We start from the raw sequence: 25,406 nt of genomic DNA on the forward strand, positions 1-25,406 counted from the left end.
TCTGCTTTTCAATATACTATCCAAGGAGTAAGCATCTTTTAATTTCATGGCTGCAGTCACCATCTGCAGCGATTTTGGAGCCCCAAAAAATAAAGTCTGACACTGTTTCCACTGTTTCCCCATCTATTTCCCATGAAGTGATGGCACCAGATGCCATGATCTTCGTTTTCTGAATGCTGAGGTTTAAGCCAACTTTTTCACTCTCCTCTTTCACTTTCATCAAGAGGCTTTTAGTTCCTCTTCTCTTTCTGCCATAAGGGTGGTGTCATCTGTATATCTGAGGTTATTGATATTTCTCCCGGCAATCTTGATTCCAGCTTGTCCTTCTTCTAGCCCAGTGTTCATGATGTACTCTGCACAGAAGTTAAATAAGCAGGGTGACAATATACAGCCTCAACGTACTCCTTTTCCTATTTGGAACCAGGCTACTGAGATCTAAAATTCACACTCTTCTCAAAACATTGTCTGGGATACAGTTTGTCTTTCATGCTCACAAGTGGCCAAAACATTTAACGTGTGGTAGTTGGTAATGAACAAAGTGGAAGGCCCTGACTTCCAGATACTATGAGGATGCTCTGGGATTCCTGTTGGGTGTATAAGGAGAAATCACCCAGCGATTGTTTTTTGGGGTAAATGTTAGGCGAAGTTTCTTTCAGCAGCGATTAAAGACACACCCACATCCCCCTTTTGCACACAGATCTCCCAACAGATCTGGTCCTTCAGGGTGGTGCTTTCAGAGGCTCTGACAAGATTAAAAACTGGCCTAAAGTCAACCATCTGTCAGGCAAGGGAGCAGCTGGCCAGTCAATGTTCCCCTTATCTTTCAATCAAGCCAAAGGATGGCAGTTGTGTTTTTTTTTTCCTCCCTGTGAGGGAACACATGAAGACAGCCATGCCAAAAAATGCATTAGGATATAGAACATGTTAACTACTTTTCCTGAATAACTACAATAGAAAATGTACCTTTTTTTTTTTTACTAACAATTAATTAGATGAATTCAATGAACTAGCTCTGCATCAAATGCTCTAATTATTTAATATAATCTTTATAACAGCTTGGTTAAGTGGACTATCCCGCTTCTGTCATTTACAGATGAAAAAAACCAAAACACAGAGAGGTTAAATGGTTTTCTTTCCAAAGGTTATATTCCTCAGGAATGACAAATTTCCGAATTATTCATTTTCTTCCTAATTTCTTCTGAAGGATCAAGGGATCTGTGTCACCAACTCTTTCCTTTGGGGCCTTGGGAGGTAAGGAATAATCACTTCCAAACACACCACCTCTGCTGAGAAGTATGCAAAGAACACAGACCTTCTCTTGGCACTTCAGTATCATCACACAGAAAATGGGCAACACAGCATGCTCCTTGCATGACTCTTTTGAGGATAAAACAATAACGTGAATAAGTAACACTCAGAGGAGAGGGCCTGACACACTGGGCAATGGAATCAATAATGTCAAAAATTTCCTGTCTCAGATGCACTAAAAATAAGTAATCTAGAAACCTTGCTTTTGGTGAAATCATCAAGGATAAAAATCTCTATATGCCTGTAATATCAAAGATCTGAATCCAACACATCCTATTAAATATAAGTGACACAAATCTCTACTTTTAGTTGGATTTTTCAATTTCTGAGTCAAATTACTTCTTTTGAAAAACTGTCAATCTGATATAGACCCAGGTAGAGAAAACTACCTCAAAAGTTACTCTCTACTTCCCACCTGAGTTAACTGCTTTCACTGGCTTAAGTCTTGACATCAAGAGGCTTGTGTGAAAAGTCACAGTGCTAAGTTTCCAGAAAGCTATGATACTGCCTATAAAAAAATCACACTTCCAAGCTTCCATCCTTTTGGAATAATCAGTCCCCACTGAAAGAATCATCACTGGCCAGTAAGTTCATGAAAAGACGCTCAACATCACTAATTGTTAGAGAGATGCAAATGAAAACTATAATGAGGTATAATAAATGCTGGAGAGGGTGTGGAGAAAAGAGAAGGCTCCTATACTGTTGGTGGGAATGTAAACCAGTGCAGCTACTATGGAAATCATGTGGTATCACTTATACATGGAATTTAAAATATGATACAAATGTGCTTATTTACAAAACAGAAACAGACTCACAGACATAGAAAGCAAACTTCAAGTTACCAAAGAGGAAAAGATGTGGAAGAATAAGTTAGGAGTTTGAGATTAGCAGATATAAACTACTACATATAAAATAAACAACAAGGCCCTACTATATTCAATATTGTGTAAGAAACTATAATGGAAAGGAATATGAAAGAAAAAATATATATCTGAATCACTTTGCTGTAATCAACTATGTTTCAATAAAAATCAATTCATTAAAAAAAAAAAAAGAAGAATGATCATTCCTGCCCAGGAAAATATAGTTATAAGTAAAGATCTTAAAGTGGAAATCCTAATTTAGGGTATTCACAAATAACCACATTTCCTTAGCAACTCTCTTTTGGTCAAGAAAACATAACTTCAGTGAGTGCAGACTACCGCTTCTCCCCCTGGGCTATTCATTTACTGTTAACTAAGGAAAATTCTTCTCACCTTCAACAAAATTACTTGTTGCTCTTCCCTAATTCCATTTTCCATTCATCTTCCTCCTCTTCTGGACTAGACATGCATCCATATTATTATACAAAGAGCCCCAGCAGTGGAACAGAGGACAAAGCTCACTACCAACTGGAGGTTTGTATCCACATCCCTAGTGCCTGGAACTGCATCTGCTAAATAGCAGGTGGTCAGTATTTGTTGAATGAATATCGACTTGGTGAACTGAATGAACAGACAATTGGCACAAATTTATGTGAACATTAGTTTCTCGCTTTCTAAACTGAAGACAGCGTCACCTTCGTATCAACGGTGGCGCAATGCAATGGCACCTGTGCGCTGTCTTGTTTGCTTATTCTCTGAAGATGTTCTATTGTAAGCGCTACAAATGCCTTGAAAAATAAAGTCATTTACGCTCATCTAATTTGGCAGAGGGTGCTGCCCAGCACCTGTAGCACCTGAGCTCTTAAGTTTTTTATGATCAGGATGTAGACACTTTTCCTATACCAACACATGCTTTTCACAAATATTCCAAATATATTATACAACAGGGCCATAAGAACAGTTGTCAAAATCTCTCTGTAGTGGGTTGACTCACACTCCCCGCAAAGTGATGTCTATACCATGTGAATTTTAGGGAAAAGGATCTTTGCAGATACAATAAAGGATCTTAAAATAAGATCACTCTGGGTTATCCAGGTGTGCCCTAAATCCACTGACAAGCGTTCTAATAAGAGAATAGGACCCAGACATGGAGCAAACAGATGTGATAGGGTGGGGAGAGAAGGCCATGTGAACTCAGGGGTAGGGACGGGGGCGATGCTGCCACAAGTCAAGGAACACCCAGAGTCACCAGAAGTTGGGAGAAGCAAGGACAGATTCTCCTCTGGATGCTCCAGAGGGAACGTGGCCCTGCCAACAACTTGATTTCATACTTGTGGCCTCCAGAACTGTGAGAGAATACACTTCCATTGTTTCAGGCCACCTGTGTGTAACTTTATTACAGCAGCCCCGAGACACTAATTCTTCCTCCTTAGGAAACTGAATTCTTAGAAGTCTTTCTTTCAGTCTATTGCTTATGTGGACCAAGGCCTGTCCCTTTAAGCCAAAATCAAACATAACCGCATACAAATCTCATTTATGAAATGAGCCTTGGAAGATAAGGCTGAGATACCTTCTCAGATATTTAAGTAGATACCTAAAAATGAAAAGTAGGCAGAAATAAAGAGGAAAGAAAGTTCAAAAAAAGAATCAAATAAAAATTTGCTAGGTATACCTATGGCTGATTCATGTTGATGTTCGGCAGAAACAAGCACAATTCTGTAAAACCTTTATCCTTCAATCAAAAAAAAAAAAAAATTGCCATGTTGCCATCTTACCTCATCCACCACTTTGGAAAAATAGTGGAGTGTAGAAATGACCTCTTCATCCCCTTTGCCAAGAGCAAAATTCTAAGACCAAAGGAAAAAAGTGCCAGGTGTTAGCTAAATGCCAGGGGATTCAGCACTATAGCATCATCCCACAAGACACTGCCCTCTGCATCGACTTCCTCCCGTCCCAAGAGCACATGATGTCAGAGTGTCTGACTGCAGAGAACCAGAGCTCTCCCTTGTTCTGCCCCAGCCACGCTGTCAGCTGCCTTTCCCAGGCTATCCCATTGTTGGTCGTCACCCTTCTATCTAGATATAATAGTATCTTTCAGTTTATTGCTTGGAATTCTTAGTGTTGATGCACTTGTAGTCCCTCAAAAAATACGAACCCTCAGAGCAGTTGATTACTTTTGTAAGCTAATTTTAAGAATACATATATAAGAATATACCATAAAGACTTTCAGATAATCATCAGTTAGAATTTATCAGTGGATAAGAAAAGGCAAGAACAAGAAAAAATGGAACTGGCCTATGGAAAAAAAACAAAGTTAGAAGGAAGGTCTCTAAAGGATGCCCCCAGAACATTCCTTTGTAAGAACTCCACCTAGGACTCTCTTAAGACATATGCCACATATTTATCAAGTTACCTGTTTTTCATATGCCAGCAGTTGCTTAGAAAGCTGTTGAGTAGCCAGGCACATTTCATTCTGTAGGGAAAAGAGAAAAGTAAGATTTGTCCAGCACACATACAGTCACTGAAAATAATGCCATGTCAGAGAATCCCTTAAACATAATATGTATCTATAAAATAATAAAATACTTTGTTCAGAAATTATTTGAAAAAGAAGACCAAAACAAAAAAAAATTTTTTTATAAAAAAGCTTTTCTCATACCCACCATTTATAAATCAATGCTCCTTCTGGTCATTCAGTCAGTAAACAAATGTAGTAAGCCACTAAAGTGTGCCAAACATCCAACCAAGGTTTGGTCCCTGCCCTCACAGGGTTTGTTGGGGAAACAGACATTAAAAACTAGTTACAAGCATGATGAGACCCACAGAGGAAAGACTGGATGCATTAGGAGGCTCTGACGGGAGGAGCTGGATGGTCTCTAATGAAGAGATATTTCAAGCAGACAGATCCCTGGAGAAAGACCAGGAACTGGCCACAGGGACGAGCTTTCCAGGAGGGATGGGCATGTAGAAAAGCACCCAGCATGTTTGAAAAGCTATAAAGCTACCCAGCTTGAGCTAGAGCTTGGGGTACAGGGTGTGGAAGTGAGACAAGCCTGGCAAGGCAGGCAGAGTGAGGGCATGCAGGACTCTGTGGCCCAGCTGTAAGCAGCATTACGACACGACACATAGTCGGATTCTACCAAAAACACAGCACTAAGTCAGTGTTATCCATGTGTTACCACTGTGTTACCAATGATGGATGGCAATTCAGAAGCACAGCTACAGTGCCTGGGAAGGTCCCTTTTGTACTGTTTTTCACTGGCAGACATGGTCCACTTTCACCTTATTGTATTTCTCTCTCTAATCTCTGGCTACATAGCAGCTGTCTACCACTATCCTCCCAGCATCAACACATCCGGCCTAGAAAACGTGTCTTACACGTCTATAGCTCAGTGAAGGCTTCTCTTTAGGTTTAGGGTATACTCCTAAGAGAGGAACAGTGCCAGACGAGGGGAGGGTACTGGCCAGCCTTGATCTCCACTGCTGTTCTAATTCTCCTGGGTTTGCTGTGCCCTCGGGGTGAAGGCCTGAGTTCTGCCAGGGCTTGTTTTATTTTTCATGGGCCTCCTTTGCAAGATCCATCAAAGCCTAATCCCATGGTTTTTTGGCCTTCTTTGCAGATAACTGGTCAACCTGTTCCCCAGTTTCTTTCTTCTGTCCCAAGAAACAGCCATCAGTAGACCCTGAAATGCGGTATGCTCTCTTCTCCCCCAGGATAAAGTCAGCAAACATAACGAAAATTCCCAGCTTTGGCATCCTACTGGGGTGCCACCACTTTGAAAACAAACTAGAGCTGGCAGTCATGTAGCCAAGAGGGAGGCAAAGGAACAAATCCAGAAGCACTGTGTCCTGGATCTAGACAGGACTGTGCAACTGTTCTCAGCACAGAGAAGCACTCCACAAGTGCTTAATGCATGGAGGAACAAACAGAGTTAGAAGCCTCATCTAAATTTCAAGTTTTTAAACAATACCTGGGATCACAGCATAAGGACAAAAATACTTCCTAATCGTATAAGGCAACATCACAAACAAGGGGGGAACAGAATACAGAGTGGACAGGGATGATGCAGTCAGTCAGGAGACAGTCTGCGCACCATCTTCAGCAGTGCTGTTCTGACGATCGGGGTGCCGGGGAACAAGGGTCTCAGCCCATTCACTGAGCTGCTACTCTGCTGTGTCAGAAAACCCCCTACTCCTCTTCTTTGAGCTCATGGCAGTGGGTCTGAGATGGATCTGTTCAAGTCACCCCAGACAGCACAATGGAGACTATGATTTGCAGAGCCACAGAATCATCCTAACAACAGCAGTGAACATTTACAGAGCTCTTAATTCAAGCCAGATACCACACACTAAGTGCATTCTTGGCATTGTGTCATTTCATCCTGGCAACCCTGTAAGGCAGGTTCTAACTATTAACTTGATTTTACAGAAGAAATGGAGGCACAGAGACGTTAGGCCATCTGCCCAAGGTCACATAGCTAGTTAGCAGCAGGACTGAGATATGAGTCCACATCTGTCTGAGTCTAAAACCCACGCTCTTAAGATCCTAAGTCCTGCTAAGAGAAAAGACCTGAGAAGACCACTACTTTGGGCTAGAGATGACACACTTTTCCTATAAAAGGCCAGAGAGCAATTATTTTTGACTCATTGGACGGATGGTCTCTGTCATGACACAAAAGCAGCCATAAATAATTCATGGGCAAAAGAGTGTGGCTTTGTTCCGATAAAACTTTAGTTACAAAATAAGAGCCCAGTCCAAGGGTCATAAAGTGCTGGTCCTGTTTAGACAGTAAACGTCTCACAGATCGTCCTCGGCCTCACCTCTCTCAGGAGGCTCTCCATGAAGCTACAACTCTTCAGAGTCAGGAACAGACTCTGCACTTCTAGTCCATTCTTTTCTTTATTGTAGCTAAGTCTAAAATATTACTGCCCCATATCTGCCTCCTTAGAGACCAATCAACAGGATAACCACACTCCTTGCTTTCATAACAAGCAAAGGCCACAGGCTGCTTGAATCCTTCTCTACTTTGGAGGGTCCTGGCAAGCACCCTCACGTGTAGTGGAGACACCTGCCAGGGAGCGGCCGGCACCTGACAGTGCCCAGGCCTGGGGGGGGTGTTCACGGGGAGAGGTGCTCACGCGCTACGTGCACAACGCCACTGAGGCGCAGGGAGAAGGGGCAGAGCAAACACCACACAACTGCTTCCAAAACCCCTGTGCACAGTGGCCTCTGCCAGGTCTCCACTAGAAACAGTTTCTGAAAATCCTGTGCATTCCAGATGTGTGTGATTCCAGGCACCAAGATTCTGTTCTACAACATGACTCCATCAAAGACAAAAACAATATATGTTACAAAATGGCCTGTCACCTGCCCTGAAAAGAAATGAAACTCCCCTGTACAGAGCACATGATACGAAGTCTTTTTAGACTAGACCAACTTTAATCTTAACTCATACTTAATCTATTGCACACAAAGGTTTCATGAAATGCTTTACCGACATCAATTAATTAATCCACACCCTGTGAGGTAAGCCTGCCTAATTATCTCCGCAATAAGACCTGTAAAACTGGAACTTGTGTGAAGAGTAAATATTAGTAGTAACAATAAATAAAAGTAGCTGCTAATATTTACTGAGTCTTTTCTAAGTACCTGAATTGCTGTTAAGCATTGTTTATATATCATCACATTAAATCCTTATAAGGCACTTACAATATAGAGAATATTCTTACTTTCATACAAATGAGGAGAAAGGTTCTTCTGTAACTACACAATTAGTAACCAGAATGGCAACAACTCGACTCAGAACTGTCAGACTCAAAATCTAAAGCGCAAGTTCTTAACAATATATTGGGTTGGCCAAAAAGTTCATTTATAAAACCCAAATGAACTTTTTGGCTAACCCAATACTATTCCTATCCAAAGTCCAAAACTGTACTTAGTTGTACTCCGTGGGCAGGCCTTGTAGGGCCTATAAATATCAGCATAAATTCTCTATTCTTCTAGCTGTAGCTCAGCAAAAGCAGTGGTCTAAAATGTAGACTCTATGGATAATGGAGCTCTGGGAGTAGAGTCCTTCAGCACTCTGGGATAGCGCTCTGGTTACTATCTACTCTATCAGATGTGTCATAGGAACCCTTAGAGAGAGAACCTGACGAAGGGTTTACTGACAGAATGTTCTATTTTAAACAGCACTTCGCCAAGGCTGGTGCCAAGCAGAAAGTCCAGTGGTTGACAAACCCAGGAGGAAAACTGAGATTTGGACAAAGAAACTGTTTACCTCATGGTGGCATGGAGCACTCACCAACTGCAACTGTCACCTGAAACCGCCTGAAGGCCCCTGGACAGGAAAGGAGAGGCCGGGAGTGGGGGCAGAGGAAATCCACTAGGGTCACCGTCACAGCATAGGCACTGCTGTGATCTCCACCAAATATCTGGCCAGGAGCGTTACCTAAAGTCAAGTGGTTGAGAGTCTCATTCATCACAGCACTACCCGCAAGCTGATGGGATCAGGAGCCCAGGCTGGAGCGTGGCAAGGAGAAAGGTTAGAGAGCCCTGACTGGGGCAGGCCCTGAGGGGTGCCTGCTGAGGACTCCGACAGTACTCTGCAGGTACCAGGGAAGCCCTGAGGAACCTGGGCAGGAGAATAACAAGGTCAGATGTGAGCAGAATTCCGAAAGTGACTGTGTTGTAAAAGAAACCTTGAAGGGAGAAAGAGGATGACATGAGAGTCAGGAGACCATTTGAAGTTGAGTGAGAAAGAGAAAAGGCTGAAGCCAACAACAGAGGATTAGATGGCTGGATGGCATCACCGATTCGATGGACCTGAGTTTGAGTGAACTCCAGGAGATGGTGATGGACAGGGAGGCCTGGTGTGCTGCAATTCATGGAGTCACAGAGAGTCGGACATGACTGAGTGACTGAACTGAACTGAACTGAAGCCAGAAAGTAGAGAAGGCAGCAGAGATCTGCCTGGTATCGCTGAGGCAGAAACATCAGGCTTGAGTGAATGGGGGAGGAGGAGGAGTCCAAGATGGCTGGACCCTAGACCAGATGACCCACGATGGCAGTGCCCCAAGCTAAGGTGCTGATCGCGGGGCCCAGACCTGGGAGGGACAATCAAGCACACAGTGAGGGTACAGCGACATTCTCATCAGTCCTTCATTTAACACCTAGTTATCAACTAGTGAGTGAGGCCAGGCAAGGTGCTGGGCACTGGAGACAAAGAATATCTGCTCTCGGAGCTCACGGTGCACAGAGAGGCAAAAAAATCCCACACACTGTCCCTCAGAGTTCTGACCCATAAAAGCGCAGGGTGTCTGGGTGCTTTGGTCAGAAGGGAGAAAAGGAACACAGGAAAGGTGTCAGATACCTCGGATCTGAAGTCAGCCTTAAAAGTCACCTGCTGGGAAGGCCATTTGTCAGGACAAGGGGCCCCTGGGGATTCCAGGCAGCAGGAACAGCACAGCACAGTCTCAAGATGTGTGCAGGGCCAGGCACACTGGGCCAGCTGAAGACGAAACTAGAGGAGCAGGCCGAGACTCAGTGCACAAAGAGCTCTGCGTGCCTTACTGAGGAGGTTCATCTCGGAGCCACAGAAGCATCTGGAGACAGGAAGGGAGGGAGGGAAGGTTTGGATGTGGTAGCTTGAGGGTAAAGAATGGACAGAAGAGTGAAAGACAATCCCCTTACTACAGGGAAACTGCTTAGGATGGTGCTGCAGTAGCCCAGGTAAGAGCGGAAAACTCACTCTCCACAGTGACAAGAGGCAAAAGTCGTGTGGAATAAGGACCTAGAGATGAGGGCTGGAAACAGATTCTGAAATGGCCAGGCTGTGCTGCAGTGACCTTGCCCAGCAAGCTAGTAGACACTAACCAGAGAAGGCCTCCTGTGGAATTAGACTTAAGGGGTAGGCAGCAAAGGGTGCCAGGACAAGAAAACAATCAGGAATGGTGGGCAGAGACCAAAGACAGTTAGTTGTGCAGGGGCCGCTGGCACCAGCATCGGGTGCTGCCCGGGAGGGAAGGTGGACAGGGGCTGGGAATCAGGCACTAAGCAGCCTGTGCAGCCAGCGGGGGATGAAGTCTAGAATGAGGAGCAAACATCAACGACACAGTGAGGAGTCAGGAACACAGCTACACTGCTCCTTCAGGAAAGTCAAGATCAGAGGACCAAGTTCTATTTAATCCAACCAGTGGACCCAGGGTAACAGTGCTATCGTAACTATGATTATTCTAAGGCTGAGAAGGTGGTTATGTTAACGGTGAGCACTTCCTGCCAAGGACTGATCTTATACTTTACAGGGATTAACTCCATTAACCCTCACAACAACCTATGAGGTGGTTATTAATATTAATATGACCTCTGTTTACCTGTAAGGAAACACAGGCAATCAAGTGACCTGCTCAAGGTCACCCAGCAAGTGGCCAAGACTGGAACTCAGAGCTGATACATCTAAGGTCACACACTTAACCTCGTACCTAAGCAATGAGCCTGGCCCAGAATAATCTTCTCTACCAATCTGAAAGCCTTCAATGTTGGCATGAGGGAAGGGTGTAGATTCCATATGCAAACCCAGTGCAAAAACCCAGGTCTCTGAGGTTGCTTCCAGGAAGCATTCAGGGGCTCTCTGCTCCTGTATCTCGGCCTTGAGCTACACATATTCCTCTATCCCTGTCATATGAACCTCAATGTGACTGTTTTTGAGAGCTGTTAAAATGCACTGATTGAAACCATTATGAATAAAACCCAATTAAACAAGGGGAGTTTTCCTGGGACACAAAAAGGAGCTGGCTCCCACCTTTAACACACTACAGAGCTGCTAGGCTGCTAAGCAGGGTTGTTCTGTGATGACAGGAACAACTGTTGAAGACTCCCACTTCCTTAGCCTCGGCTGACATTTCCAGAGACCAGTGTGTCAAAAGAGTACAGCGAGGCGGTATAGCGTGCGAGTGCAGTAAAGTTTTAGAGTCAAAGACCTGAGTTCAAATTCTGATCCTGACTCTCATCAGCTGTATGATCACAGGCAAGCTGCATAAGCTCTCTTAGTTACCCTGCCTGTAAACACCTACTATAATAATGCCTCTCCTTTATTGGGCAAGCTAAATGAAATTATACACAAGAGGTGTCTTGCCAAGTGTGTGGTACATTTATGTGTCTCATACTATTTTTATAATTAAAATACACAGTTCTGATCCTCTATTTGGAAGCCTTCCAAATCCTTCTCTCTCCCCCATTACAAGCTCACACTCCTGGTTGCCCACTACTCTGTTTCCCAAGAGGAACATTGACTTATTTAGCTTGATATCTATATCTATATCTATATCTATATATATCATCATTTCTAAAGAAAAGTATTTTCCTCTTTATAATAACAAATGTACGCATATCTTGCAAAGTACTTTACTCCTATACCCTCCCGATGCCTAAGCCCAATTTGGAAAGATAAGATTCCCAACTCCAGTGTGGACTTTTACATTTTAGGATCAGGAGTTCTGCACGCCAAAAGGTCTGTTTAAGAACAGCTGCAAAGGGATGTTCCTGGTGGTCCAGTGGTTAAGACTTGACCTTCCAATGCAAGGAGTATGGGTTCGATCCCTGTTTGGGGAATTAAGATCCCATATGCTGCAGGGTGTGTTTTAAAGTTGTAAAAAAATTTTAACAAAAAAAGTTAAATAAAAAAGGAACAGCTGCAGAGATGAGACCATGTTTAAGCAAGCCAGTTTTGCTGAAGGAAAGGGAAAGAGCCTGAACCATGGTTCTCACGTCAAAAAATTCCATCCAAATGTAATTAAAAAAAAACAACACCAGAACAAACGAAAAAACCCATCCAGACTGAAGGCACCAACTACAGAGGCTTGTCATCTGTTGGAGGAGAAAGACGGGTTCTAGGAGATGCCAGGTTTCACTAACACTGCTGGTAACATCATTTGACCTTCCCCTGTTTCCTCAGTACAGTGTCTGAGAAAAGTTGTATTACCAAAGTAAACTTGCCAGATCCTAATAAATCCATTTTTTAAAGATTTTTAAAAACCTTAACCTTTCTAGGAAAGAAACAAAAGTACAGCTGATATACGAAATCAAAACAAATATATTAAATGCAAAACTTGGGCAGATTTTTACTGAATATGTATACACATGCATATATTTAAATACTATGTAAGTTTTAAACTTACTTAGTCAATAGTTTGAAAGACAGCTGAGATTTCTAAGTATGTAAACCATCTCTGCAGCAGGAGATAAATTCTTTCTTTCAGATGACCCACAATGGAGTACGCAGCCCCTGCGTGCGCAATGGCGTGTCTGACACTTAGGAAACCACAAGCGATCCAAGGACTGCTGCAAAATGCTGAAAACAGCTTAGAGCCCATAGCTTCATTCTACTGCTTAAGACAAATAAAATTACAGATTTCCCCCAAACCAGCCAATATCAGCAAAACTGCTCACAGAACTTTCCTCTAGTTTTTTTCCACTCTTCCTCTTTCTAAAACTAAGGCCCAAATGGTCAAGTTCACTGTATCAGAATCCAGAAAATTACCATGTGGCTTGATTTAAAATATCTTTTATGAACATTTATCATTTATTAACAGCATTAACCTGGTTCAAAAATGTAATAATGAAAAACATCTTGCTAAGCACCCGTATTTTAAAATGAAATTACAAAACTCTATTAATATAATTTAACAGGTCTAGGTGTGAAGTATTTAAGGAAGAATGTTAAATAAAACCAAGAAAACATAACCTAGGGGGGAAACACTGAATGAAAATAGTGGCAGCTCTTTCTCTTTCTCCCTCCCTCTCTTTCTCTCTTTCTTCCCAACCACATACATGGACATAAACAAATGGATCAAAAAGGAGTTAGAGAAGTTTTCTTAAGAAACAAAACATGTTCAAATAAACCTGAAAAACAACTAGCCCTGACCTCAGCCAATCTGAGTGCCCCCGGACACTGCCAGAGTCCGTCACTGCGCTGGCAGCATTAGCCAGACGCTCCTGCTAGGCTTCTGCCACAGGAAACGCCGAGGCAGAAGGAAGGGTTTCTGCCAGCACGAGAGCCCATGTGATGATCATGTGGCGTGAACTGAGAGCCGGTTACAGTCTCTTGGAATGCAAGACCCACTTAATTTTGGCAAAATGCAGTTTTCTGGGCTCAAAAGGAAAAAAAAAAAACACATAAGAGAGTGTCTGGACATCTCCAAGTAAATGATTCTGACAGACAAGGAGAGGCAGAGCACAGACTCTTGGGAGAGGCGGAGTTGTGGTACCTTAAGTCTTGGGACTCTTAAAACCTTGAACAGGAGACCAATCATTTGACAACAATACTCAAATTCCTGAACAGCAAGCAAATTTCAGTAAAAAAAATTTTCTATTCTCTTAAATTTTGAATATTCAGGGAAAAAATACAAAAAAAGTAATAGAAATAAATAGGGTTTTTGAAAAACTGACGAAGTGGGTCTCCTAGTTTCTGAATGCTTTACCTCAGAAGCAAAACCACAAATAATTGTGTGATTCTTTTGGTCACTAAAATTAGTTCCAATTAATAAGTAACACTTTTATAACACAGTAGTTTGCAGATCTCTATCTCTAGCCTGAACTCTGGATCTGAACCTTCAATATGATCTCTTTCCCCGCTTTGATGTCCCATGGATACCTCAGCCTTTCAAGAATTAAGATTGGCGTCTCTGCCATTCCTGTCACTGTCACACACACACACATCCACACACACACTCACACACAGCCCCACACACATCCTGCTCCTCTTCCTGTGTTCTCCCAACTGTGCACCCTGTCGTTCAAGTCAGAGACCTGGGCATCATTCTTGATTCATGCTTCACTGACCTGACCCCTTCACAGTCAGTCAATCACCAGTCTACCTCTGCCTATTGCCACTGCCACTGCCCTAGGTCAGGCTGCCACTCTTATGTTTAGCAGTTAAGAGTCTGGGCTTTGGCTTCAGGCTGACTTGCTCTACCATGTATTAACAGGGTGGACGCGGGAAGTCATTCATCATCAGAATCCTTAAGTCTCCTGACCCAGAAAATGAAGAAAATAGTAACAGCACTCACCTCACAGAGTTGTGAGTGAATTTAAATGAAATGATTACAGGTAAAAGCCTCTGAAACTGTGCCTGGGCCTTAAGAAGTTGTCAATAAATCTCAACCGTCACAATCGTCCTCCTTTTGGGTGTCCAGCACAATCCTCCGGGTTAGGCACCCTTTCTCTCCCAGCACCTCTACACTCTTTGCTAACTGTTTTGTCTCCCAACCCAGCTGTAAGCTCCCTAATGGCAAGGACTGAGTCTTTTTCCCATATATGATATGAACGACCGATTAATAAAACAATGATATAAGTGTTATACATGAAGAATAAGTAATAATAAATGACTACACATGACTACTAATATATACTATTATACACTGAATGTGGTATTTATTTAGAGATCACAGGTGAGAAAAAGAAACAGTAACATGGACAGATTTAAGTCAGCTAGGAATTAATGAAACTGGTTGCCATAATATTTTGATGTGTAAGGTAACAAATTTTAAAGTAACTCTCAAGTTTTATCCTAGAAAGTAACATACACAGGCAATTCTTGATCTTAAAAAGATTCACTTTTGCTACTCAGCAATTTATTTTCCATGGTTTTGCAAGACAAAGATACTTGTTCCTCAAAACAAAGAACCACCCAACTGTTCTAGAACTGTGATTCAAGTCTTTTCAGAGGAAGCACTTGAAAAAACATCTCTATGTGCCTGCACTGACATCTAAGACTGATATTCATGAGAAACAAAAGAGCCATGCCTCAGAATACTGAACCCACTCATTCACAAGTAGGAAGAGGAGACCCAAATGTTTCCCTTTGGGACTGCATTTTTTTTTTTTATTAAAAAGCAGTGATGTACCTTTCTACTGGTTCTACTAGTTACAGGAAAATTACCCTATTTCTTAGGCTATGAAAGCAAACTGTCCTTAGTTTTTTGAGATGAAGAGAAGAGAAAAACAATTGTGATTTTATTTCAAAAATATAAAGGGGGGTGTTCTGACTCAAATCTCTCGACCTCCTGAGAGAGGTTCAAGGTGAGGGCAGAGGGCTCCTATTCTGTTCCTCTCCAGGTGAGTGGGCAGGAGGATACCTGGGCTCCATAGACGCGCTGCATCGCCTGGAGCAGCTGGTTGGTATAATCCGTGAGAGTGCCGGCATCTTCCTCAAATACACTCAGTAAAGAGCGAGTCTGCAAGAAAAGAGGCCAGTATTATTTCTAAGTGGAAAAGTTACAAAAGAAGTAAAACAAATACACACACACAGAGAGAACTGGGAAGGGCAGATGCCTGTTCTCTGGCTTTATTTTTTTATTGCTAATACTGATACAAGTTGATTCCTGGAGCTTTAATTTAGAATTCCTTTTCTAATCCTTTGGACTACAGTGCAAGGCCAAGGCCAAACTGAATACAGTTCGAGTACTGGGAACAGAGAAGGAAAGCCAGTTTCTAAAGGGTTAAGGCGCAAGGGCTATTATCTGTCTCGACTTTAGCCTCTACCCAAGCACTAGTAAAGTTCATCCAATAAAATAGTGTTAAAAAGGGCAGCCTCTCCCTTCAAGCCCATAAACTGAACTCCGTGTCAGTCCTGTCTGTGTACCTGGGGTGTGGTCACCCAGCACTGCATCATCACAGTAGTTAACCAGCCGTCTGGTTTTCTGCAGTCTTCAGTGTCTTGCAGGAGTGTGTCATTCCTTCTGCTTAAGACACTGCAATCAATCTCCATGTCTTTCGTCACACTCTAGTAAACCACGTTTTAAAACTCATGGCCAGGAAATTTCATGTACTGTGGGCATGCCAGCAGAAGTTCTGGGCACAAAACTCAAATAGAAACTTAGAACGCTAGCTCCGTTCCTTTGGGAAGACTACTCAGGGTTTCAAGAACAGCTGAGCAATGTCTTAGATGAAAGGTATTTCCTACCATTTTCATGCAGAGTGCCTGATCTGCTGAGCACTAAGAAAATAGTTATATATTGGAAGATGTCTAAAGAAGTATCACGGCATCACATAAAAGACCATGTCTGTTCAAGGGACTACTGTTAATGTGTCCAGCACAATGGGAAACATTAGTGACAATGGGATCTCTATTTCAGAAGACAACCCACTAGGCACAGAACAGAGAGGCAACTACAGAAATGTCTTTAATAAGGTGATTCCAGGGCAGCTTACAAAGAACAATCCATTAAGGTGCATAATTTCCCTGCAAATTAATTTCAATTCCTTCTTTCTTTTTCTAACTTATCTTGGGCAAGAGAACAATAACTGACCCAAAAGCATCCCCCAATAAACTAGAAGAGAAATCCAGGCATTTGAATTGTCTGACCTGTGATTTTGTTGACAAACTCTGGGGCACTTTACAGCAGTATATATTATCCTGGCTTTGCCTGAGGTCTTTATGGCTAAAAATACCTTCTCTGAAACCAATAAACTCTTCAGTACCAATTCCTATCAACAGAAGGATCAGAACAAATAAAACAAAAATCATGGCTGTGACCCACTGGATCTCTTAATCCATCACTGGATGTCAATGAGTAGGTGAAAAACATTGGTTTAGAATTCTTTATTATATCTCTTTCAAATATACTATTTGAAAAAAATATTGCTAAAAGATGTTTTTGGAACCTACAGGGACTAGTCTATTACTCTGGAGTCATTCATTCATGTATATACTTCGGCCTTCATCCAATATTGGATGAAACACTGTGATGGGAATTGAGATTCAGTGGTGATCAGAACCAGCTCTGTTCTCCAGAAGCTTATAGTCTACTGGGGCCTCTCAAAGGCTCTGGAATCCCCTTGGGACCATGTCAGTCCTGGGTCCAGATTCAGGCCCTAACACTAATCTGCAGGTAGCACTAGAAGTAGAGAAAGTACTTAAGGTGCCTACCAGTGTCTAACACATAGTGGCAGCAGAGGATAGTGATCACAAAGCAGATAATGAATGTCGGTTGCTTATTACACATTGGCTTCACACGCATGATTTCATTCCAACACTATGGCAACATTATCTACACAGTTAACTACTGACATAAACATCAGCTAATAGGAGAGACCCTTTCGGTACTCATGGTGTCAATGATGACGGAGTTCTTCAATGTTCCTTATGGTTCGGGCTCCTTTCTTTGCTATAACAGTACGTCTAAGAGAAAGAAAGAGTGATACAACTAGATCAAGGCTATTTAATTTTATAAAACACTACTTACAACCATTTAGCTGAATCTTACTTACTGTTTTTAAAACTCTTAGAAACAAAACAGAATGGAAAATGAGCTGTAGGATGAAATGAGAGGGCTTGTATAAATATCCTCCATAAAGAGAGCAGAAAGAAAACGAAAAACTACTATGTCCTATGTATCAGACACTGTGTCGAGCACTGAATACTGCTTCATCTAATCCTTCCACCAACTTTATTAGATACCACAGTTAAACTAACCCATTTTACAGATGATAAAACTGAGGCTCATCAAGGTTAAGAAACCTCCCACAACTGGGAAGCAGCAGGGCTGCAATGTAAACCCAAGTCAGGCTGGCACCAATGGCCAACCTTTTTTCCACCACAGGAGTCTGTACCCATCACCCAGCAAAGGTGGGTCTCATCAGTGGGCATGCTCCTTGGCCCACAGCCCCCCATCCTGTCTGGAGGCAGGATGCAGCTGTCTGGAGCTGGCTTCTCTTTGGTCATCCTACTATCACGCTCTTACCTGTGATAATAGCCAAAACTACATCACAAATCTTTTTTTTAATATCCTGAACATGTTTATCATGATACTCATTAAAACTGACAAAAACATTCCTATCTTCCCTTTCTAACTGAACGAGGCCACGATCATCCTTTAAAAAAAATACCCAGCTATCTCAGACACTGTTTTAATATCCACATTTATCAGCTCTCTTATCTGTTTAAACTTATACGTGGAACAGCAGGAATGTTCTGAGATATGAAGAAGGAATAGGACAGGTCAAAGGCACACTAGTTGCTGGAAAGTTCTACCAAAAAACCCAGAGGACACTGTTGCATATAATTATAAGGACAACGACAGCAGTCCTTTATGGGGTTACTGTAACATGCAAGCATGGAGATATTGATACTTTACGTATGTTGCTTACTCTTCATAAGAATTAAGCAAGTATTTTAATTGTGATTTTACACAGGCTGAAACACAAGCTCAGAGAGGTTGAGTCACCTGCTGGATCAAAATTTAAATTCCATCCTATCTCTACTACTCTATACTTTCAAGAGTATGCCTGGATAGAAGAACAAAACCAAACACCTTAGCCTTAGCTCCACACTACCTTCTATCTTACAATAAAGACACCAAGTGTAATCTAATAAAATAGTCCTAAACATTTTTCACACCTAAAAACAGCATCTAATTATATAATGGCACAACTTCAATAGCTGTGATTATAAAATTTACACACACATATGTGTATATTTTATATATATATTTAAAATGTTTCAATATTATCACATATAATATATACAAGTATAAATACTACATATTATATCTAAGGTAAAAACAAAACTCTTATTCCCATATTATGGGAGAGGGACAGAAATGTCTCAGTAGAACCAAGTCTGCTGCTAAGTCACTTCAGTCGTGTCCGATTCTGTGTGACCCCATAGACAGCAGCCCACCAGGCTCCCCCGTCCCTGGGATTCTCCAGGCAAGAACACTGGAGTGGGTTGCCGTTTCCTTCTCCAATGCATGAAAGTGAAAAGTGAAAGGGAAGTCACTCAGTCGTGTCCGACTCTTCGCAACCTCATGGACTGCAGCCTACCAGGCTCCTCTGTCCATAGGATTTTCCAGGCAAGAGTACTGGAGTGGGGTGCCATTGCCCTGAGAACCAAGTCTACTGAAATAAAAACGTATTATAAACAAAGAGTACAGCAGGACAAAAGTCTTCCACAATGAAGACAAAACCACTAGGTAATGTTCTGATGCATCTTGCCTGAGCTAAAAAAGGCCTGGTTTCCCAGTTGGACCTCTCACTGCATAATCTCAGAACTTAGTCTTAACATGTGTTGTCTGTGCTTCAGCTGTGCCAACTGCAAAGGAAACAAACACCATAACAAAACAGCAAGCAACAGCGCTTCACTTTATCTCAAAAGCACACCACATACAGGAAAAAGAAGAGCCCCTGGAGAAGGGCAAGCTGCAGCAGCTCAAAGTTGCATTTGTGTTCCTATCACAGTAGTATTCACACAGTGCAGGCACTGCTGCTCTCCTTATCTGTGTCCCAGAACAGACTGTGAACCAGCAGAGGGCAGGCATTCTTATCTTATTTGTCATTACATTCCAGCATTTACCAGCACTTAGCCAGGAGCAGGGGACTTCCCAGGTGGCTCTAGTGGTAAGAACCCGCCTGCCAATGCAGGAGACAAAGGAGACACAAGTTCAATCCCTGGGTCAGGAAGAACCCCTGCAGAATGGAATGGCAACCCACTCCAGTATTCTTGCCTGGAGAATTCCATGGACAGAGGAGCCTGGCGGGCTACAGTCCATAAGGTTGCTAAGAGTCAGACATGACTGAAATGACTTAGCACAGCACAGCCAGGATCAGAGGCTCCCAAAGAGCAACAGAGACAAGTATCTTAATCCCTAAAACATTCTGTTGCTCATATAGCAGAGATCAAATTGTGAACATCCGTTGGATCATTGAGAAAGCAAGTGAGTTCCAGAAAAACATCTACTTCTGCTTTATTGACTAGGCCAAAGCCTTTGATTGTGTGGATCACAACAAACTGTAGAAAATTCTTGAAGAGATGGGAATACCAGACCACCTTACCTGCCTCCTGAGAAATCTGTATGCAGGTCAAGAAGCAATGGTTACAGCTGGACATGGAACAACAGACTGGTTCCAAATGGGGAAAGGAGGACATCAAGGCTGTATATCATCACCCTGCTTATTAACTCATATACAGAGTACATCATTCGAAATGTTGGGCTGGAGAAGCACAAGTTGGAATCAAGATTGCCGAGAGAAATATCAATAACCTCAGATATACAGATGACACCACCCTTATGGCAGAAAGCAAAGAACTAAAGATGAAAGTGATGAAAGTGAAAGAGGAGAGTGAAAAAGTTGGCTTCAAACTCAACATTCAGAAAATGAAGATCATGGTATCCGGTCCTATCACTTCATGGCAAATAGATGGGGAAACAGTGGAAACAGAGAGATACTTTATTTGTGGGCCTCCAAAATCACTGCAAATGGTGACTATAGCCATGAAAATAGAAGACGCTTACTCCTTGGAAGGAAAGTTATGACCAACCTAGACAGCATATTAAAAAGCAGAGACATTACTTTGCTGACAAAGGTCCATCTAGTCAAGGCTATGTATGGTTTTTCCAGTAGTCGTGTATGGATGTGAGGGTTGGACTATAAAGAAAGCTGAGTGCTGAAGAATTGATGCTTTTGAACTGTGGCGTTGAAGAAGACTCTTCAGAGTCCCTTGGACTGCAAGGAGATCAAACCAATCAGTCCTAAAGGAAATCAGTCCTGAACATTTACTGGAAGGACTGATGCTGAAGCTCCAATACTTTGGCCACCTGATGGGAAGAACTGACTGCTTAGAAAGACCCTGATGCTAGGAAAGATTGAAGGCGGGAGGAGAACAGAATGACAGAGGATGAGATGGTTGGATGGCATCACTGACTCGACTGACATGAGTGTGAATAAGCTCTGGGAGTTGGTGATGGACAGGGAAGCCTGGCATGCTGCCATCCAAGGGGTTGCAAAGAGTCGGACATGACTGAGCGACTGAACTGAACCAGAGATAATACATGTACACTCATCAACTAGTCTTATACTACGTTGTGCACGGCTGTGAACTATAAAGAAAAAAGGACGTGAACAGATGTATCTAAGGTCAATGAACTGTTAATCAGCTCCTCTTGGGTCACCGAGTTTAAACATAAAAGCTTCTGTGTTCATTAACGAATCCTATGCAACCAGGTTACTGGAGTAACCCTCATAAATACTCCACATAAAACAAGAGGAAACACACAATAGATGGTTTCTTAAGAATGCTTCCTTTTAGTGAAATATTCTAGGTCACCGATGACAGAAAAGCCAGGTGCTAGGTGGCTGGGCTAACTTCAACAACATAGGCAGACTGCCTGAATTCCAATCCTGGCTCTTATACTCTAATGTATAATCTTCGGGGCAAATTACTTAACTTCTCTGCTCCTTGGTAATTTTAATAGAGGACCTACTTCAAAAGATTGTTGGATTAGATGAGTTAACATATGTAAAGTATTGAGAACAGTGCCTGGCACATAAAATGCATATATGATACAGGTGTTTGCTATGGTTTTTATTCTTTATAGATAAAACGAAGGAGTTGGATTAGATTCTTTCCAATTATAAGTCTATGAATCTCTTGGGAGGAAAGCTGCATTAGGCACAGGCCCCACACAAGAACACTATACTCTGATGGTTATCAGAGATCGTCCTAGAAGTTAGCTTCCTTTCAAACCTCACTAAGAACCCTTGTAAGTGGCACTCACGTCTCAAAAGCAATGACAAATTCATCACATAAAGAGGAACCCTAAAGACGAATGACAAGGCCTCCATACCTCTTCTTCCTCAAGCATGATAAAACTTTAAGCCCCTTAAAGATCATCTGCTCCTCATTCTACAGATGGGAAAAACTGAGCCAGTCACACGACTGGGCTCGTGCTGCCGCTCGGTCATGCCCAACTCTTTGCAACTCCGTGGAGCCCACTAGGCTGCTCTGTCCATGGGATTTCCCAGGCAAGAATACTGGAGCGGGTTGCCATTTCCTCCATCAGGGGAATCTTCCTGATTCAGGGTTTGAACCGGGTCTCTTTTGTCTCTTGCATTAGCACGTGTGTTTTTTATCACTGTGCCACCTGGGAAGCCCCAGTCACAGGACAGGGATGAGGAATTCACCCAAATCAAATGATGAGTTAATGTTAGAGCCACAATTAGGACCCAGGTGTCCCAACTTGCTTGCCAGTCCTCTTTAGCCTGCCTGATAGCTGAGTACATCCTGAAAACACTCAGAACTAGTGCATATACACTGATGTGAGAGCCAAAAATTCCAAATATTAACTCCTCAGTGAGGGCAACACTGAGATTCAGTTAGTGCAGCCTCTCTAATCTGGCTCAGCCATCACCATGCTCCATTAGGAAAGCAATGTATCTTTGCATCTCAGTTTCTCCAACTACAAAGCAAGTGGAAATCCTTGTTCAAAATGATACAAATCCCACTTTATTATCTTTAGATCCCACATAACAAGTCTGAGGATGGACAAAATGACTTCTACCAAGGGCTTTTGTCCCATCAAAATGCCAGAAGTGCAGAGACTTCAAAGCAGTTTTTGAAAGAGTCAATCAGACCTGAGGATGCCAATTAAAAAAAATAATAAATCACGGCTTCCTTACAATTTCTTGACTATGTAAGGAAGATCACAAAGAAATGGGCACAAGTTTCTAAGCTCAGAGTCCTTCGATTACTAAGTGTGAAGTGGAGAGATGTAGAGTGGGTAAGTTCATCAAAGGATCATCTCCAGGAGGCCCAATTACATTAAGAAGAAAATCGAAAGGAAGCAAAAAGCGAAGAGAAGTTGTGAGAGGAAAATAGTTTACTCTGAAAATCTTACTCTCATTTTTTAAGAGTTGAGATACTAGGGAATAAAGAGCCTTACTTAAATAACCCAGGGACGCAGAGCCACTAGGGTAAATAAGAAGCTGGGGAAACGTTAATGAAGGTGAACAAAGCTTCCCTGGGGAAAGGTGTACTGATTTAGGAACTAAAGTCATTCTGCACTCACTATATTTACACACCAGCTTTCTGCAGAGCTCAAAGGACTTGAATCTCATCTCGGGAGTGCTAATGAAGTCTCCCTGTGCGACAAATGAGAGAGGTATTGTATTATTACAATTTCCTCTTCACGAATGGGAAAATAGGGCCAAGGGGAAGTCTGGCACCGCTGGGAAAGAGGTCGAGGCTCTCTGCCTCTCACTCTGGCCCTAAATCCACCAAGGTCCCAGCATATCAGCAGCAGGAATAAGACTGACTTCTTATTCTGTGCCAGACATTACTCGCTAACAACTTTACAGGCATTTCTTCAATTCTAACAACTCTAGAAGGCAGGTACAATTATTATCCCTATCTTACAGATGACGAAACTGAGGCAGAAAAGATTATCTGCCCGGGGCGCTCCGCTAGTAAGCAGTGGAGCCCAGGTGTAGGCCAAGCAGCCCCAGTTTCATTTGAGTTTGGAAAGGGGTCGGGACACAAAGACTGGGGGTTGCTTTCCCGGTGTCTCCAGCTTTGCCTGAGGGATGCCATGTCCCGGAGCATCCCGGGTTCAGGACTCTGGGCCGGGACCCGCCCCCTCCTTGCCCCCAAGGTGGCCCGGCGTACTCCCCGCCTCCACCCCGGGGCTGCAAGGGCCTCCTCGGCCTCAAGCCCTCGGGCGAGGGGGACCCAGGCGGCGGGAGGTACCTGGGGGCTGTCCTGCAACGCCTCCTCTAGCAAGAGCTTGTCCACAGCGGGCATGGTGCCGCGCGGAGAGCCGAGGGCCGGATGGAAGGACGAAGAGCGGATGGCACGGCAGTCGAGGGTGCTCCAGGCTCAGGCGACGAGCGTATGCTCTGTGCCCTGGGTGGCCCCGCGCGCGCCCACGCCTGGCCAGTGGCCGCCGCCGTCCGCCCGCCGGCCCTCCTCTCAGCCCAGCCCTCAGCTGAGCAGGATCAACAGGAAGTGTGGCGGGCGCCCTACGCGGCCACCGGAAGTGTGGCGGCCGCCTCTTCCGCCAGAGCCCTTCTCTCGCGGGAAACCGCATACCCCGCCCGGCTCCCAGAGAGCGAGTAGAGTGTGAGGGTCCGTGGTTAAGGGGTCAGGGCTTAAGCTCGTCGGGGAAGGCAATGGCACCCCACTCCAGTACTCTTGCCTGGGAAATCTCATGGACAGAGAAGCCTGGTAGGCTGCAGTCCATGGGGTCACTACTAGTCAGACACGACTGAGCGACTTCACTTTCACTTTTCACTTTCCACTTTCATGCATTGGAGAAGAAAATGGCAACCCACCCCAGTGTTCTTGCCTGGAGAATCCCAAGGACGGGGGAGCCTGGTGGGCCGCCGTCTCCGGGGTCGCACAGAGTCGGACACGACTGAAGCGACTTAGCAGCAGCAGCTTAAGCTCGTGAATGCATCTAAAGCCCAGGAGGGGGAACTCAAGAGCGGAAGTGAGTGAAAGTCGCTCAGTAATGTCTGACTCTTTGCGACCCCATGGACTATTCAGTCCTTGGAATTCTCCAGGCCAGAACACTGGAGTGGGTAGCCTTTGCCTTCTCCAGGGTTGGGATCAAACTCAGGTCTCTCCCATTGCAGGCAGATTCTTTACCAGCTAAGCCACAAGAGCGCAAAGATAAGGTTTTATCTACTTGTGGTACCCAGACTTTTTGAGTAAAGGAGATTAAGAACCGATAGGTTTTGAAAATCTGTGAAATGCTGTGTGAAAATCTTAAGTTCCCCGTACCACTTTTTCTAGAAAAATCTCAGTGCCCTCCGGACAGCTCTGAGAGCAGAGAGGTCAGCTAGTTCTAGGGAAAAAAAAATAGGTAACTGAATCATTTGTGGTATTTAGAAGTAACCTTTTGGGAAACCACAGCTATTTGGCTAATATGGTTAGGCCTCATCCTCGTGAACTGCTATGTTTCATCGTTTTGGAAAATGTCCTAATTAAGTTTTTAGGGTAGATGATCTAGTTCAGTGTTGTCATTTAGAGATTTTTTTTTAAGGGACCCTAAGAATGATTTGGTCAGAGTCAGTTATGGAAGCTAGAGGAAGAAGAGAAAGAGGGAAGAGGAGGTGATGGTGAATACTGGCAAATGAAACTTGGTATCTTCTTACACCAAAGGCAAGGGTTTCAGAATCTCCTCCTTTAGGAATCTAAGATTTTTGTAATAGGACATATTACCAAAAACAGACAAACAAAAACACCAAAACCAAACCAACAAACAAAAAAGGCAAGCAGAATATGACTTTTTAAAAAATACAAATTCTGTGTTTTATAGAAACACCTAGGTATATTAAGACACAGTCTGAATTGCAAACACCTCTGAAAAGCCAATGATGTTCTACCTGATCACTTGAAAACTCCAAGCCCATTATTCCCTGTCTGGCTCTAGACAGCATTAACCTTTCCTGAGCCATGGTGC

At 43.2% G+C, this 25,406-nt stretch overlaps 1 protein-coding gene across 3 annotated transcripts in view; it reads right to left on the bottom strand.

The window, feature by feature from the left end:
- APPL2 (adaptor protein, phosphotyrosine interacting with PH domain and leucine zipper 2) overlaps window positions 1–23,951 on the bottom strand; it is a 55,419-nt gene extending 31,468 nt beyond the window's left edge. For all 3 annotated transcript variants that reach the window (XM_027967684.3, XM_027967683.3, XM_060414112.1), the window contains exons 1-4: window positions 23,690–23,951; window positions 15,303–15,401; window positions 4,585–4,644; window positions 3,947–4,018 (exon numbers count right to left, since the gene is read on the bottom strand). In XM_027967684.3, coding sequence (XP_027823485.1) covers window positions 3,947–4,018; window positions 4,585–4,644; window positions 15,303–15,401; window positions 23,690–23,743 — 285 coding nt within the window. In that variant the 5' untranslated portion in view covers window positions 23,744–23,951. The remainder of the gene's footprint in view (window positions 1–3,946; window positions 4,019–4,584; window positions 4,645–15,302; window positions 15,402–23,689) is intronic.
- Between the last annotated feature and the right edge of the window lie 1,455 nt (window positions 23,952–25,406).

The sequence above is a fragment of the Ovis aries genome, chromosome 3 (genome assembly GCF_016772045.2).
Source record: "Ovis aries strain OAR_USU_Benz2616 breed Rambouillet chromosome 3, ARS-UI_Ramb_v3.0, whole genome shotgun sequence".
Taxonomy (NCBI): domain Eukaryota; kingdom Metazoa; phylum Chordata; class Mammalia; order Artiodactyla; family Bovidae; genus Ovis; species Ovis aries.